The sequence below is a fragment of the Dromiciops gliroides genome, chromosome 4 (assembly GCF_019393635.1).
Source record: "Dromiciops gliroides isolate mDroGli1 chromosome 4, mDroGli1.pri, whole genome shotgun sequence".
NCBI classification, from domain to species: domain Eukaryota; kingdom Metazoa; phylum Chordata; class Mammalia; order Microbiotheria; family Microbiotheriidae; genus Dromiciops; species Dromiciops gliroides.
In genome coordinates, this window is record NC_057864.1 from 225,924,898 (window position 1) to 225,941,403 (window position 16,506).

At 38.4% G+C, this 16,506-nt stretch overlaps 1 protein-coding gene across 5 annotated transcripts in view; it reads left to right on the forward strand.

Moving 5' to 3' along the window:
* The window catches only part of MAP2K4 (mitogen-activated protein kinase kinase 4), a 143,525-nt gene extending 129,595 nt beyond the window's left edge, over window positions 1-13,930 (forward strand). For 2 of the 5 annotated variants that reach the window (XM_044004747.1, XM_044004749.1), the window contains 5 exons: window positions 2,179-2,256; window positions 5,718-5,866; window positions 9,646-9,691; window positions 11,434-11,534; window positions 11,860-13,930. In XM_044004747.1, the coding sequence (XP_043860682.1) occupies window positions 2,179-2,256; window positions 5,718-5,866; window positions 9,646-9,691; window positions 11,434-11,534; window positions 11,860-11,887 (402 nt within the window). In that variant the 3' untranslated portion in view covers window positions 11,888-13,930. Of the gene's footprint in view, window positions 1-2,178; window positions 2,257-5,133; window positions 5,296-5,717; window positions 5,867-9,645; window positions 9,692-11,433 lie in introns of those variants that run through there. The other 3 variants (XM_044004748.1, XM_044004750.1, XM_044004751.1) reach the window with 2 other exon arrangements.
* The last annotated feature ends 2,576 nt before the right edge of the window (window positions 13,931-16,506 follow it).

Here is a 16,506-nt window from a genome sequence, read left to right on the forward strand (position 1 = left end):
TCTTCAGTCAATCAATAAGCAATTATCAAATGGTCATTATGTCAGGCACTCTGTTTCTGGTACAGGTATATCATGGTTTTGTACATTGTAAAACAATGTGTCTGTTTTAGTTTTGGTATGTTTTCTTATTTTTGCCCAGAAATCACTAGATCTGTGTGTTTGTCTGTTTATTAAAAACAGCTATATTGTATTGGACCAATACTATGAAGGAATAGCCTTCAGTGACTGCCAGGTCTCTCCCCTTCCCTTCCCTTTCCCCCTCTTCCCTTTCCCTCTCTTGTCTCCCTCTTCCCCTCCTCTTCCCCATCCTCCTTTCCCCTCTCCCTCTTCCTCCTTCCTTCTCCTTTCCCCCTTTCTATATGTATATGTGTGTATATGTATATAATATATATGCATGTGTGTGTGTGTGTGTATAATGGACAAATATATATGTATATGTGTGGATATATTTCTATGTGTATTTATATACACGTGTACATGTCTGTACACATACATAAACACATGTATCACATTGGAACTTAGCCTATCCTTATATAGCCTTGAGAGAGTTACCTATATTTTATTCTAATGCACTTGCCACCTCATTTTCCTAATCATCTAGAAAATGTTCACTAAAATTTGTCCATGGGGAAATTGCTAAGGAACTGTAGTTAGCATTTCTCTACCCAAAAGAAGTCCTCAGTTATTCTTACCCTGTACTTACTTATCTTGTTTGTCAAAGGATTTTAAAAAGTCTTAATGTATGTAGCTAATCTATTCCTGGGTTGACTTTTATTCTCAAGTGCATTTACCTCCTTAAAGGTGATTAGATTTGATCTGCTCTTACAGATATTACATTGATTTTCCCTCAGTGTTATGTTTGCCATATTTTGGTATTCTCTTTGTAGACTTTTCTCACTATATAGTATCTAATTTTAAAAACTTACTGTTGGTCATGATGATCCCAAACTTAAAATATAAGTGGTTTATAAAACTATCTTGACTGAATAATAAATGAAGAAGTCTTCTTTTTTGAGAGAATAAATTCTTAATGCAAAGAAATAATGGTTTATTAATCGATGTCTTTGGAATGTCATCAACCCTTCTGCACACTCCACTATAATAGTATTTTCCTTAGTAGCCAAAAATTATACAAATTTAACAGACTGATAGACGATGTAAGGGGCTAAAATTCTAGCTAGTCTGTCTAAAATATCTAATGAGTGGTCGCCAATAAATTATAAGCTTTAGCAAGAGTTTAGACTTTTAAGCATTTATTAAGGAGAATAAGAATTTGGTGAAGAGAAAGAGAAAGGCCTAGATTCATCTATTAAAGGGAGAGAGCATGCCTCACTCTCCTCTCTACTGGTGTCCTGACAAAAGAGAGCGAGAGCGCCAGCCTCGTCCCCTCTTCCCTCCCACAAGCAAACATCACTTCCTGACGCCAAAGAGCCGGATGTCTTGCCCTCAGACGCCTTCTCCTCATGGCGGAGCTTTGCTACAGTAAGTCTCCAGTAAGTGGCGTCATTCCAGTTGTTACAATGAGAATCCACAATTTTTCTCACAACTGTAGCCAGTTCATGATGTGATAATTTTTATATAACCTTCTGATATTTATCCAAATATTTGAAACTACCTACTTTTTTGTGGCTGACTGGAGTTAATAACAATGCAGTAGTTTTATATTGTATTGAAAGTAGAGTCTAAGAAGACTAAATTTTTCTTCAGCTATGAATTGCCCTGTGTATATAGAGTTTATGTCTCCCCGCCCTTTTATTTTTTGGTGAGGCAATTGGGGTTAAGTGACTTGCTCAGGGTCACACAGCTAGTAAGTGTTAAGTGTCTGAGGACAGATTTGAACTCAGGTCCTCCTGACTCCAGGGCCGGTGCTCTATCCACTGTGCCACCTAGCTTCTCTCCCCCCCCCCCCCCCCCAATGTCCTAAGTCAGGAACACATTTTTGGTGATCTTCCAAAGGCATGAAGTCAATCACACAACTGGTGAGTTGGGAGGATTGTGTCAGTGAATATAATTTAGCAAAAATACTCTGAGTTTCTTAGAGAAAAAAGTGGAATACCAAGTGATCTGTTATATCTCCCTCTAAAAGGCCCCAGAATATACTTGTTTGTTTAATCTGAGTTCCTATCCCCATGTTGAAATTGGATATTACATTTACTGGGGCTTCCATTTCTTTTGTAGCCTGAAAGGATAGACCCAAGTGCATCGAGACAAGGATATGATGTCCGTTCTGATGTGTGGAGTCTGGGGATCACACTGGTATGTTGAATAATTTCTTTTGCACTCAATTTCTTAGTCGTTAACTGCTTTTTTAACTGAAAAAGAACAACAAAGCATGAAATAAGTATTTTCCACAAAGTTGTGCTAAGTATAGAAGGTATCTATTTCTTGCCTTCCACCTGATTTTTCTTTCTTGTGGATTCTTGGCTGTAAACAGTAAATCCCAAGTCAAATTTGATATATCCTTGCACTGCCAACAATATTGGAAATGCCAATAGGCAACCAAACAAATTATGATGATAAAGGTACATAGTTTTTAAAGCAGATCAACACCTAGACATGATCTATTCACCTTAGTATTGCAATAATGTTATGATATCCAGAACACTTAAAATACTTTGTTATAACATTATGATAACATTAATTCATATCAGCAAATTGAAGCAGGGTACCTTTCTTATTTAAAAAAGTCATTTTCATTGCTACATGCATACAGCCCATTTAAAAAACTCTTTGTCTACTTACACTGTCACTTGCTTGAAAATTTTAAGGGAGGGGGACTTCCTTATCTTTGTTTTTCTTTTTCTGTCTTGGTTTCTCCACTACAGTTCTGCAGTGCTCTATCATAGTAAAGTGTTTACCCAAAGTTCTCAAAGACTGCCTGTAAAGCCACTTTCTTACTGAATCTAGGGCCCTTCAGTAGACTGTACTTGTCATCCCAGGGCCAACCTAGCTAACAGTAGCAACAGTAGTAACAATAATAATAGCTGACACTTGCATTTCACTTAAGATTCAAAATTTGTCCCACATTTTATCTAATTTCCTATTAGAAGAAACCTGTAATGTAGGTATTACAGGCATATTGTTCCCATTTTACATATGGGCAAATTGAATTTACAGTGGTTAAGTGACCTGCCCACGGTCATGAAGCTGGTAAGTATTGGAGGCAGGATTTGAACCCATGTCTTTCCCAACATAAAATTTAATGCTCTTCCTAACATGTCACCTTGACTCTTATTAGGTTATTTTGAAGAGGTCTATCTCGGGAGGATTGGCTACTAGGTGATGTCAGACTTTAGGCTCTACTTTGGGAAGGGCAGTGAATACATTTTAGCCATATTTGAACAAAATCCCGAGATGGAAAGGAAACAATCCTGCTCAACAGCCCCTTGCACATCCCTCCCCCCCCCAATCCCCCCAAACTCTATAATCAAATTTAGTACTTGAGCAGTAGATTTGTCACTTGGTAGCCATCCCTCTAGTAATGAACTTCTTCAAACTTAGCAAGGAGTGTGATTTAATGGATTCTCCAGAATCCCCAAACTAAAATGATCACCTAGATATTGAAGGTTGTTATTCTGCATTTACGTGTAGTAATGCTTGAACTTCATTTATCTAGCAGGCAGTGTTTCTTGTTTTCACTGTTTCTTATGGATACAATGCAATTGCCATTGAAACAGCAGCAGTAAGCTACTTGAATGGGGAGATCCTGGATTTCCATAGAAGTGTCAGAACTGAAGAATTCTTGTGATCATATTGATCCTCAGATCCATTCTAATTTTGCCTTTCTCATGTAGTGGGATGTCTTCATGTTAAATCCCATTCTCCAGAAAAATATTTCACAAATTTATTCATACAAAGGTACAAATGAGTGATGATATAGCAGCATATTGGGCAGTCCATGGAAATGTAGGAGATTAAGCCTCAAGAGAACTATTTTCATAAGTTCTCCTGGAATAAAGCCAGACATTTGATGTGGAATAGAGAATCAGTGAACTTCTGGTCCTTACAACAATTCAGTTGAAGCATATTCAGAAATTAGGCATAAAGATGATAAAATTTGTTGGGTCAAACAAAGAAGAAGGTATATGTTTTCCAGATGAGTTATATCTGTATTGAAACAGTCAGAATATAGAATCATAAACATTAAAGTTAAAGAATTAGTTTCTAATAGCCTTTAGCTCAGTGGGGGGAGGTATATGCTGGAGGGGTGGGTGGGGGGAGGGAATTGGGGAGAGGGCTTCCTAGTGTAAACACATCATGAAGACAAATTCTGCCTAGCTATAATGCTGGCTTGATTTTGAATAATAGCTTACCTTTCTGTGGGTAGGCATACTAGCATTGTAACTCAGACCTTCTAAGTTAACTTAAATTGGAGAGATCTGTGGAACAACTGTGTCTAGGTTTGCTATTCTCTCCAATTGTCATATTTTTCTCCAATAATTATTATAGTTAGTCATCAGGAGTCTAATAGTAACATGGCCAAAACATTGGTTAGCTGTCAGTACAGAGAAATTAGATTTTGTTAGTACTGTTTTTTAACCATTATTCTAGAAACCATATTTTAGTATGTGAGGCAAATGCTTGATGACCGTTTGTTGCATATATTTTAGAAGAAATTCTTATTCAGGACTAGATTCCTTCTGAAATAATTCTGTAGAAGAGCAAGAAATCAATATGCTGGGGATTGCCAAGTATTTTAGGGGTATATGTAAGACAGATATTTGAGTTTTGTTTTGGATGGTTTTGAGGGATTATTGTAAATACCATTGTTATAAACCTAATTCTAGGTGAAGGGCAGAGGGCATGCTTCTGGTTAGGTGTTACTTGATGTCCCATTAATAACAAAGCAGAACAGGACAAGAAAACAAGGAATTCTAAAGACTCGTTCACTGAACTCAGCTCATATTTGGTTTTCCTAACTTACATGTTTAATCCTCACTTCATGAAAGTGTTTGACCTGGGCCTTCTGCCTGGTCCCCTACCTGGGTACACTTCTGATGTGAATGGCCTAATACCAAGTACCTGGGACCTATCTCAGAGAAGCCCTTAATGGACAGAATGTTTTGTGTCACCTTAGGGGTGTACCCATTTAGACTCTGTTTCCCTACCTTCTCCCTCGTCCTCACCTCTCAGATGCCCTTCACGATAGAGCTATCTACTCTGGATGGACTCTGGATGGACTCAGGAGTCTTTGAATTGGAGGCAGCATGATACAGTGGAAAGAAGACTGGCTCTGGAGTCAGAGGACCTGAATTCAAATCTGCTTCTGATGCTTACTACCTGTGTGACCTTGGGCAAGTCACTTACCCTCCCTGGGCCTCAGTTTCCTCATCTCTAAAATGAGGGGGTTGGATTATATGGCCTCTGAGGTCCCTTCAAGGTTTATTTAGATCTCTGATATAACAGTTGATTACTCAAGGAGCCCTACCCACACACAAGCATGTCCTTTCTCCAAGGTAGCTCTATAGCCCAAAGTCCTTGAATTTGTCTGGTCTGCAGTTTCTTTGATTTGCCTGATTTCTAATTGTAGTTTTCTATGGGCTCCACAGTACAATTTCCCCCAAAATGATTACCCTGGCCCTACCGGGATCTGGTCTTGGGGTCCTAGGTAGAGCCTTCCCAAAACTTTTGTTTGGGGGCCTGGATTTTAAAGCCACTTACATGGGCTATTAAATGATTCCGAGTGTATGTTGCTTTTACCTCTCTCCTCTCCTCAGTATGAGCTGGCTACGGGCCGATTCCCTTACCCAAAGTGGAACAGCGTATTTGATCAGCTGACACAAGTAGTAAAAGGAGACCCCCCACAGCTGAGTAATTCCGAGGAAAGGGAATTTTCCCCAAGCTTCATTAACTTTGTCAACTTGTGGTGAGTACTTAACACACTGAAACTTGATGTTAACAATAATAAAGGCTTTACTGAAGTTCATGCCAATGTGAGGACCCTACCTGGCAATCTCATCCTCGCATCAGAATTTCCTATCAGGCTTTAGTGCAAAAGCTATCCTCCTCACTGTTGTTTCTCACACCCTATGATCTGTCTTATACCAACATATTTTAGTCATCCTGAAATAGGAATTTCATCATATTATCTCTCTCTTTTTTTTTTATGAGATATTTTATTTTTTCCGTTACATGTAAAGATAGTTCTCAACTTTTGTTTATACATGCTTTACAATTTCAGATTTTTCTCCCTCCCTCCCTTCCCTCCCCTCATATTATCTCTCTTAAAAAAACCAAAATAAAAACTAAAAGTGGCTCCCATTGCCTATTGACTTAAATCTAAATTTCTCAGCCTTGAATTTCAGGTTAACTATAATATGTTTGCACTTTTGCTTTCCAGCTCTTTAGTGCACTTACTTAATTCATATTGTAGTTGTCTGAGTATATATCTTATCTCTCTCCTAGCCTGGAAGCTCCTTAAGGGCAGAGGCTTTTGAATCTCCTCCAGGGTCTAGCACAGTGCTCTGTACATAATAGGGAGTTAAATGTTGGTTCAATTAGTGAATACATACAAAGATGACTTTCTTCTTCTTCTTCCAGGTTCTGATTCTCACTGTCCCCTGAATATGCCAAATTTATGACTTGCGTGTTTGCTCCTGCCTATTCCCTGCGACAAAACATCTTAACCATTCCCCTCTGTTTGTCCAGCCCATACCTACCTTTCAGGTCCCAGCACAAGTAGCTCCCAATTTGAAGGGCCACAGAGTACTACTGTGGGGCAGTAGCATCACTACAAAGAGTCCATGAATCCTTATTAATTGATCAACCCAATAAGCATTTAACAAACACTATGTGTAAAAGACTGTAACAAAGTCAGTAGAGAGCTTTAGCCTTGGATCCAGGAAGAACTTGATTCAAATTCAGTCAGTGACACATACTGACTATGTGACCCTGGCCAAGTTACTTAACCTATTAGCTTTTTAAGCAGCTCTCTAAGATTGCAGGGAAGATTCAGACCTCCATTGCTTAAAAAGGTTTCCCCACCTGGGAATTCTCTACGTCCATTAAATAACAGGTCCAGCTCCTATTCCTATGTGCAGGGCACTGGGAATACAAAGACACAATCGCATAATGTATTTTAAATCAATATACTTGATGCAGTGTTGGATTTTTTTTTTTAATCTTAAAAGAGGATCTTATATTTTAAAATGTTTGGAACTGCTTGTCTGCAGCATGCATTTGATGCATTAATTCAAGAGATTTTGTCTTCATTTTTTCTTTGACCTTCTCAGTTCTTAGTCTATTGTGATATATCCTTAGGAAGTACTGGAGTAGTTAGGAGTTGTTCTGAGAGGAAAATTTTCTATTGCCCTCTAACCAGACTAAGAGATTTGGGTGAAAATCAGCATAAAGGTTAGCTAATTGTAGGAATTCTTTTGATTTTCTGAACATTTCTATGGCTGAGACTGAACTGATTTTCCTAGGACTCTTCAAGCAGCTTTGGACTCCCTGAAAACTGGTACAGTCTAGGAAAAGGAGCATTGAGTTTGGAATCAAGAATTTGGATTAGAATCTCACCTTTGTAATTTATTGCTTGTGTGACCTTGGGCAGGTCACTCTATGGGTGTCAGTTTCCTCACCTGTAAAATGAAGGGGGTGGACTACAGCGTCTCCAAGATTTCCTTCTGTCTTTGAATATTTGATCCTTGCTCCTTCAAAGAACTAGTTCAGGCTAAGAGTAGACTTTATAATCCCTGAAATCTAGACTCACAGCTTCATTAAACATGACTAGAGTTTAAGGTTATCAGGATTGTATTATACTATCCCTGTCCCTCACAGAGGGACACAGAGTAAAAACAGCAGATTGTTCATTTATTGACTTGGTTTATGATATTTTCATTAGCCTAAGAGCTGCAATAAATTTGTCATTGATTTTGGTCCTTTCTACAAAAGGTGCTTAAATATTTCTATGATGTAAATATGCATACACACATGTAAATATATGGTCTCTGTTTTACCAATGTTCATTTGCTCTTCTCCTGGTGAAGTAACTGTTAGTGGCCATTTTGGATGTCTTGATGGATATAATGCTTACTGGACTTAATTAAAATTTGGCCTTAGACACTTACTAGATATGTGATCCTTGGCAAGTCACTTGACCATTCTTAGTCTCGGTTTTTTCATCTATAAAATGGGGATAGTGATAGCCCCTACCTCCTAGGGTTTTATGAATATCAAATGTCTAAAGCACTTTGCAAATCTTAAAGCTGTATATAAATGTTAACTATTTTATAGATTAGGAAACTGAGAAATACAAAAGTTAAATTTTACCCAGTCTCAAACCACAAGTGGTCTCTCTCATTACATATAATTTCATTTACCTTCATTCAGGTACAGAAGAGGACTTGTCTAGTCCAAGTACTTGATTTAGTAACAAGTTAGAAAACTGAGGCACAGAAACTTCAAGTGACTTTACTCAAGGTTACACACCTGCCAGAACTTTATTCATTCTCCTTAATAAAAAAGGAGGTTGCTTTTTTATTTTAATCAGATCTTTTTCAAGTCTAAAATTTGTAAGGAATAAATAGTAATGCGGCTTGTTTAAGCATACATACCAGAGTCTAAACATCTAAATGAGTATTGTCTCGTTCAAAGGAGTTGCCTTATCAGAGAAGGGCTTGAAGGACTCTACAGGGGTTCTTTATTCAGTTCACAGTATCTTTCTGCACTTATTTTTGTTTATTCCTTTAAAGTTTAATATGGCCTTTTTTTACACACAGATATTTCCTGATATTTCCCTCACTCCCAGAGTGTTGAATCGATCCTTTGGACATAATATGAATTTTTGCCCTTAACCTGAGTTCAACTGCTAGGAGAAGTTCTTTTAAATAGTTTTTTTCCCTCTTTCCACCTCTTTCATGCTTTTTGTAGTAATTGTCATTCACTTTTTTTTTTTTAAACGGGGCAGTGGGGTTAAGTGACTTGCCCAGGGTCACACAGCTAGTAAGTGTTAAGTGTCTGAGGCCAGATTTGAACTCAGGAACTCCTGAATCCAGGGCCGGTGCTTTATCCACTGCGCCACCTAGCCGCTCCCATGTCATACACTTTTAAAAAGAATGTTAGAAGGAATTAAGATACTCTAAGTGTCAGGAAAACAAAGTGATAGAGGAAAAGAAGCAGTGGAAAGGGCACTGGATTTGGAGTAATAAAACCTAGTTTCCAATCTGTGCCTTTCTTGCTTTTTGTATTGACTTTGAACAAGTTACTTAACCTATTTGGGCCATCTATAGGAGGAGATCTATTTCCTTGTCTATAAAATGAGATCATATCTAAAGTATCTTCCTGTTCTGCACACTTTCATGTATGTGAAGGCATTTCTTCTCTGCCCCCAGCCTACTACATGATGATGGTCATAGAATCACAGGTCTAGAGTTATAAGGAATAGAAATTACCTTGCCCAATCCTCTTGTTTTACAAATGAGGAGACTGAGGCCTAAAGAGATGAAGTTATTTGTTAAAAGTCATATAAGTAATAGAGACAGAGCTCAGGATTCAAACCCAGGTCTTGTGATTCCAAATCTAGCAGACTTTGTACTGTACTATGGTGCCTCTAAAGAAATTAAATTTTCTTTTTTGAAAAGAAAATGCTTTCTTAATGGCATAGTTTCTCTCCATTTTAACAATTCTATTTTTATATTGTTTTAGCCTTACAAAGGATGAATCCAAAAGGCCAAAGTATAAAGAACTTCTGGTGAGTATGAGACTTTAGGGCTTACAGGTCTCTCATATCACTGATTGTTTTTGGGTAGACTGTGCAATTTGACTCATTAGAATATAGTCATAAAAAGCTGAACTTTTTGTATTTTAAAGTTTTTTTTTCTATAGGACATTCAGAAATGCATTTCTGTAGAAAATTTTGGCTCTAGCATAGAATTAGAATTAAAATTGTGTTTCTGAATTCGTGATCACTTTGTCAGATTTTGACCACCCTGGCAGTTGTAGGTATTGAAAACTCCAACACAGGCTAGCTGACCACTGTTGGTTGGGAAGTTCTCGTTCGTTCTCTCTCTCTCTCTCTCTCTCTCTCTCTCTCTCTCTCTCTCTCTCTCTCTCTCTCTCTCTCTCTCTCTCTCTCTCACACACACACACACACACACACACACACACACACACACACACACACACACGGGAATATTTAAGTATGAAAAACAAGTATCTATATGGGGGAGGCACCAGGTACATATATAAAGTGTTTGCAAATGTCTCCTAGTTTTTTATGACTACAAATGCCTGTGTTATTCAATGCAACATATTTATCAGTGAAGAAAAGGAATTCAGAAAAATCTAAATTATCCAGATTGCCTTGGCTATAACATAAATATTCATGGGAATATTTCCTTGTCTCTAGTGCATTTTGTGCTGTTTAACTGTAGGTAGTAGTAGCTCACATTTATAAGGAGTAGGATAAGACAGATGTAAATATCCCTTAAGAACTTCCCACCCCCTTTATAAAAAAAGATAGTCAAAGGGTCATATTTTTTTATTCATTCCTTAAAAGAATATTTATATTCAAATGCAGTTTATGTACATGTCATAAGATCACAGATTTAGGTCTAAAGATCCAACGTTTCACTGATGTGAAAACTGAATCTCAAGTGAAATGGCTTTAAATTATAGAGAATTTGAATATTTAAGTAGTTATACTGTCTCTGCCATTTGTTTAACTTTTATTAGGAAGATATATCTATGATCCAATAACTTCCAATCCCTCAAAAATATTGAGACGTTGAAAAACCAGCCTTAGTATTCCAAGGGTAATATCAAGGTGGAGTCATATTTTTCCTTAGTGTTGATTCAGATTAGTTAGTTTTAGACAAGCAATGGAGAGTCATTGCCACATTGGAAAGAAATTGCATGAGCCAAAGAAATAGAGCTTTAACATCTGGATGAAGGATCATAAGTATTATAAGACCCTTCTAGATTGCTAACATGTCCTGCTAAGCTGATCAGTTTTTATGGAGCTGATACTGGTTGGTGGAAGCCATTTTGTATAAAGCCAACCACTCCTGCAAAGGGGACTCCTTTTGGTCCCAGACATTAAGCCTTTGGGAGGGCTCCTCCCCACACACACTCACACAACAGGACAGTGGAAAGTCTTCTTTCAGAATGCTTCCTTTTGTGTCTCAACATGCTGCCTGACCACTTTTGTGTGAGGAGGGGGAGCTGTGCCTCTTGACATGGTTAGGTTCCTTTCCACTATGGTGATTAGTTACCAGCAGAAATCAGCTTCTTCCCTTCTCTGAAATAGGGGTGTCAGTAGTAGTTATGGACACAACATGTTTCCAGTTTCCACGTACACCTAACACCAGATATTAAAAATTTGCCTTTATCACATTCTGAACTTGTACACTTGCTTGTAGCTTTGGGTTGTATTGAAAATATACAAAGTTCTAGCCAGAAGTATTAATTCTTGAATTTTTGATTGCTTTTTAGAAACATCCCTTTATTTTGATGTATGAAGAGCGCACAGTGGAGGTTGCATGCTACGTTTGTAAAATCCTGGATCAAATGCCAGCAACTCCCACCTCTCCCATGTATGTTGATTGATATTGCTGCTACGTCAAACTCTAGAAAAAGGGCTGAGAGGAAACAAGATGTAAAGAATTTTCATCCATCACAGTGTTTTTATTGCTTGCCCAGACACCATGTGCAATAAGATTGGTGTTCGTTTCCATCATGTCTGTATACTCTTGTCACATAGAAAGTGCATCCCTATAATATCTGATTGATCACACAGTGTTAGTGCTGGTCAGAGAGACCTTATCCTGCCCTTTTGTGATGAGCATATTCATGATATGTGGAAGTCAGTATAATTGATCTATTGACAGTGATTGGATTGCATTTTAAATTCATTTCTAGACTCAAAACTTGGAGATGCAGCTACTAGAATGGTGTTCTCAAATTCCCAAATATTTTAAGAAGGAGGCAACATTAGTGTGCCATGTGCGAATATAGAGATGTAGGACTGAATGAGAAGAACTGGCAAGGCCAGTGAGACACACACAGCGCCTTCTGAAGTTGAACGACAAAGGAGGAATTTACTTCTTCACTAAGTGCAATAGATTTACTGATTTGATGTTCTGTTGCTTTACAGTCACTGTGTATGTTCTGGGTCAGTGTGCTCAACTGAATTTCCTGTTCAAATGAAATATATTAAATTAGAGTGACTGTCTTTACCAAAAAAAAAAAAATGTTGCGTTGAAAGAGACTAACATTAAAACCCTGAGACAGGACAGAATGTGTTCTTTTTCTCCTTTCCCAATACAGCTTTTCTTCATTGGGAAGATCCAAGAGCTTGCCACTTGTCAGAGAAGGTGCTGACCCTAAGAATCTTTGATTTATTAGAATTCAGTGTGCTGCCAAAATGATGCTCTACCTACCACAAACCCCCAGGACTAAAAGAAGAAAAAAAAAGTGCAAAAGGCAAAGCTGAACAATTTTTTTTAATCCTAAGGTCTTCTCTGAGACAAACAACTTACAGTAACTCCAGTTCCGATTCTCCTTTGCCCCAGGCCTGATACTTTTCTAGGCGTAATGCCCTGATAGAGAAGAGGAGCAAATTGCTTTGCTTGATTAGATAGAAGTTTGTTTCCTACAAACAGCACAAGATTTTGCTTCTAGTCATCCCTGCTCCAGAACTTGAGTTCTGAAATATTCACTTCATGTGGCTGCCTACGGTTGCTATATTATCATTTGCTTAATCTGCTATTTGAACCTTTCATCTTCTGTGAATTTTTTTATTTGCCCCAAACTTCTCTAACGATGGCCTTTAACCCCAAATATGTCTTATGAAATATTTTAATATTATAGGGGTTTGGAAATATGGCACACTGGATAGTGTGATAAAAGAATCTGTTTTTTCTACTAGAAATAAATTTGGCCAGAAGTCAATTTGAAATGGCTTCCTGGAATTGGAATTCTTGGTGGATAAGAAAAGCCCAAAGATAGGAAGTGTTAAAAAGCCATTTAAGTCTCCTGCCTTTTGCTAACAACCATCCCCTCTTTGGGTGTCAGCTGTGTACCCTCTTCACTCTGTATCCTGGGGCACAAAAAATTAGGCTGTGTGTAGCAAAAGTTATCATGCATGGTTAGAGGCATGCTAGAGTATGTATTAGACATGGTTGGGTCTGCAAGGGATACCATTACAGAACTAAATCATGGCAGCAATTGCTCATTCTCCTTCCAGGGCTTGTGATATTAGAAAATGGAACAATAAAGAAAGAATGGTGCTATTGGAAGTTACATGCCTGTAATTTCAGATTTAAAAATGGTTCTTCCTTTTTGGTCATTATGTCTACTTGTCAGAGACATGAGAAGTGACAGGATGTATGCCTTCCTTCCACTGCATTAAGCCATTGCTCTTTCCTGCATCTCTACTGAGGGGAGTTTTCTTCTCTATTGTCAACTTCTTCCTGTCTGGTTCAGCACGTGGTCACTTTGCTATTTTTCTAATGGAGATGAAAGCAATTCTGACTGTCCAGGAGCTAGTCTGACCATTCTCTTGTGTGGATGATCTTATAAGAGGCAATTTATTAGTGTATTAATCATAGATTATTATAAACTATTAAGGGCAAGGAGTTTATTACAATGTATCTTTATTTTTTAAAAAAAAGGGTATACAGTGTTCACGGACTGTGAAAATAGTGTAAGAACTGTACATTGTGAGCTCTGGTTATTTTTTTTTTCTTGTACCATAGAAAAATGTATAAAAATTATCAAAAAGCTAATGTGCAGGGATATTGCCTTATTTGTCTGTAAAATGGATCTTAGTAACATATCTGCTTCTCAGAGCTTTGGAATATTTTATCCTGTATTCTGGTTTGAATTACTTCTCTATTTAAGATATATCATGGAATCGAAGTGTTTATGTAATAGTTCTATCCTTTTTTGCCTGCAGGTCAGTTGTAATAAATCTAGGATGTGATGATGACCTTGTTATTTCATTTTCTAAGGTCAGATATTTACAGTGAACATGAATTAAATATCCATAAAGTATCCTTATCTCCTTCATACCAGGGGTGGGGGGAAGAGCTCCTTGGAGGAGTGACGATTGCTTTTTCCTGTTTATATAAGGCAACAAGGTTGTCTTCTCTCTGAAGTTCATCAAATAGTTACCTTGGTCACTGTGCTTTGAGTGATACGGTGCCTCTACAGGCAAACTTCCATTTATTTGTTGATTGCTTTCCCTAAACAACCCTTATGCGTGGCTCTGGAAGACTCGAGGTATCAGGATGACAACGTTGATCACTTGGCTACATTGTTACATATGACTAACCCCAGAACCTTATCTTGGCCTATACCCCTGATTATTATATGTCATCTTTATTCATTGTGTCTGATGCTAATAGCTCTCAGGCTGGAAGCAGGTACTGATCTGGATACATGCTAATGCTCTCAGAGCTGCTACTGAAGGGCTGGTAAATTGGTAAGATCCATGGGACCTAAAGGGAGAAAGTACACATAAAACTGAGAGTCCTAAAAGTAATTTGAGGAAAGAACCTTGAACAGGCTTATTTTAGTCTAAATAGTCAGCTGTTTTATCATTCCACATCAAGAAATATCTTTTGTACCCTCACACCTGGGCCCTGGCTACAATGCTATCCTACTCTGGAAGAAAAGGCTACAGATAGTCTGGATCTTTCAGCTAGGGAAAACAGACACTGTCCCTCATTCTTTTCAGGAAACTGCAACATGGGTTGAGATAGGGAATTGAGGAATATGATAAGAAGGGAGGGCTGGCCCCAGTGGAACCATGGGTTATAATTATATAGCAGCCTAACTTTAATTGACAATCAGAAAAATAAAATGGCAACTCGGAATCTGCTATACAGATTCTAGAGACCCTCATTTTCTAAGCCTAGTATGCTGAGACATCTCTCTCTGCAAATTGTGGAGAAATACCATATAAGGTTTTTGGGGTTTTTTTTTTTGTTTTTTTTTTTTTTTTAGTGAGGCAGTTGGGGTTAAGTGACTTACCCAGGTTCACATAGCTAGTAAGTGTTAAGTGTTTGAATCCAGATTTGAACTCAGGTACTCCTGACTCCAGGGCTGGTGCTCTATCCACTGTGCCACCCAGCTGCCCTTCATATAAGGTTTTAAAAGTGACACTAAATTGCACCTTAACTTTAGAATAAGATGTGATATATAAATTGGTAGAACACAAGTAGATAGGAATCTAGATAGGAATCTTCTTTTGGTCAGGTTTTCTATATTATTGTGTATGGTATATGTATGGAATGTACTTCCAGTCACTTAGAGAAATGATACATGCACAGTTCACCAAGAGCCTTCTCTTCAGAGGCAATGCATCACATGTGATGTCACAGACAGTGGAATAGATCTTAAAAAAGCATTTTGGACCTCCAGACTCTCTGGAATACTTCTGTCTTTGGTGAGACTTCTGCCTGCAGTTGTGTCATCCTCTACTAGGTGTTTCATTTTTGTTTTGTTTTTGTGGGGCAATGAGGGTTAAGTGACTTGCCCAGGGTCACACAGCTAGTAAATGTCAAGTGTCTGAGGCTGGATTTGAACTCAGGTCCTCCTGAATCCAGGGTTGGTGCTTTATCCACTGCGCCACCTAGCTGCCCCCCAAAAGGTATTTTTAAAAGTCCAATGGCAATGCAAAGAGTTCAGAGAAATACATGATAGAATAATGCGGCTGCCCGACCCAGCTATTCCAGGCCCTTTGTTTATTTCCCTTTTTGACTCATTACCAGTCTCAGACCCAAATCAGAATCTGAAAGCATCTGCTTTACTATGTGCCATTTCAGAATTCTGAAGCTGAAAAGGAAGAGATATGGGGCACAAATGAAACTGACCAAGGTAGCAATAATGGAGGCCAAGTTGCTTAATTCCCTCAATCGACCCTTGGGGTGAGTTAGCTGCCAATGGGAGCTCACAGTGGGAGCAGTGGGAACAGAGTATATATGCAGGCACACGAAAGAAAGGCTTGTTTTTGGGTGGTGGTTGGTTTTTTGGGCAGGGCAATGAGGGTTAAGTGACTTGCCCAGGGTCACATATAAGTGACATAAGTGTCAAGTGTCTGAGGCTAGATTTGAACTCAGGTCCTCCTGAATCCAGGGCCGGTGCTCTATCCACTGGGTCACCTAGCTGCCCCCAAGAAAGGCTTTTAAAAACAAGAAGATGGAAGAGTGGAAAGCGGAAGGAGTTAAAAGTGGGAAAATGGGGTAGAAGTAAAATCCAATGAGTTTTTATTAAGTGGCCATTATTGCCCTACACAGTATATATGCTGGATACCCAAAGACAAAAATGAAACTATAGCCTAAAAGGAGCTTAGGTTCTCCTGGAGGAAACAGGCACAGATAAGTAATTACAGAATAGATGCTAATTAACTGGGGTGGGTGGGGGTAGTGCACTGCGGTGAACCAGGAAAAACCTTGTGTAGGAGGTAGCCCTTCAGCTGAGCTTTTAAGGGAACTCAGCATTCCAAGAGGCAGAGATGAGGAAGATGAGGATTCCAGGCATGGGAGACCAATACCCTATGCA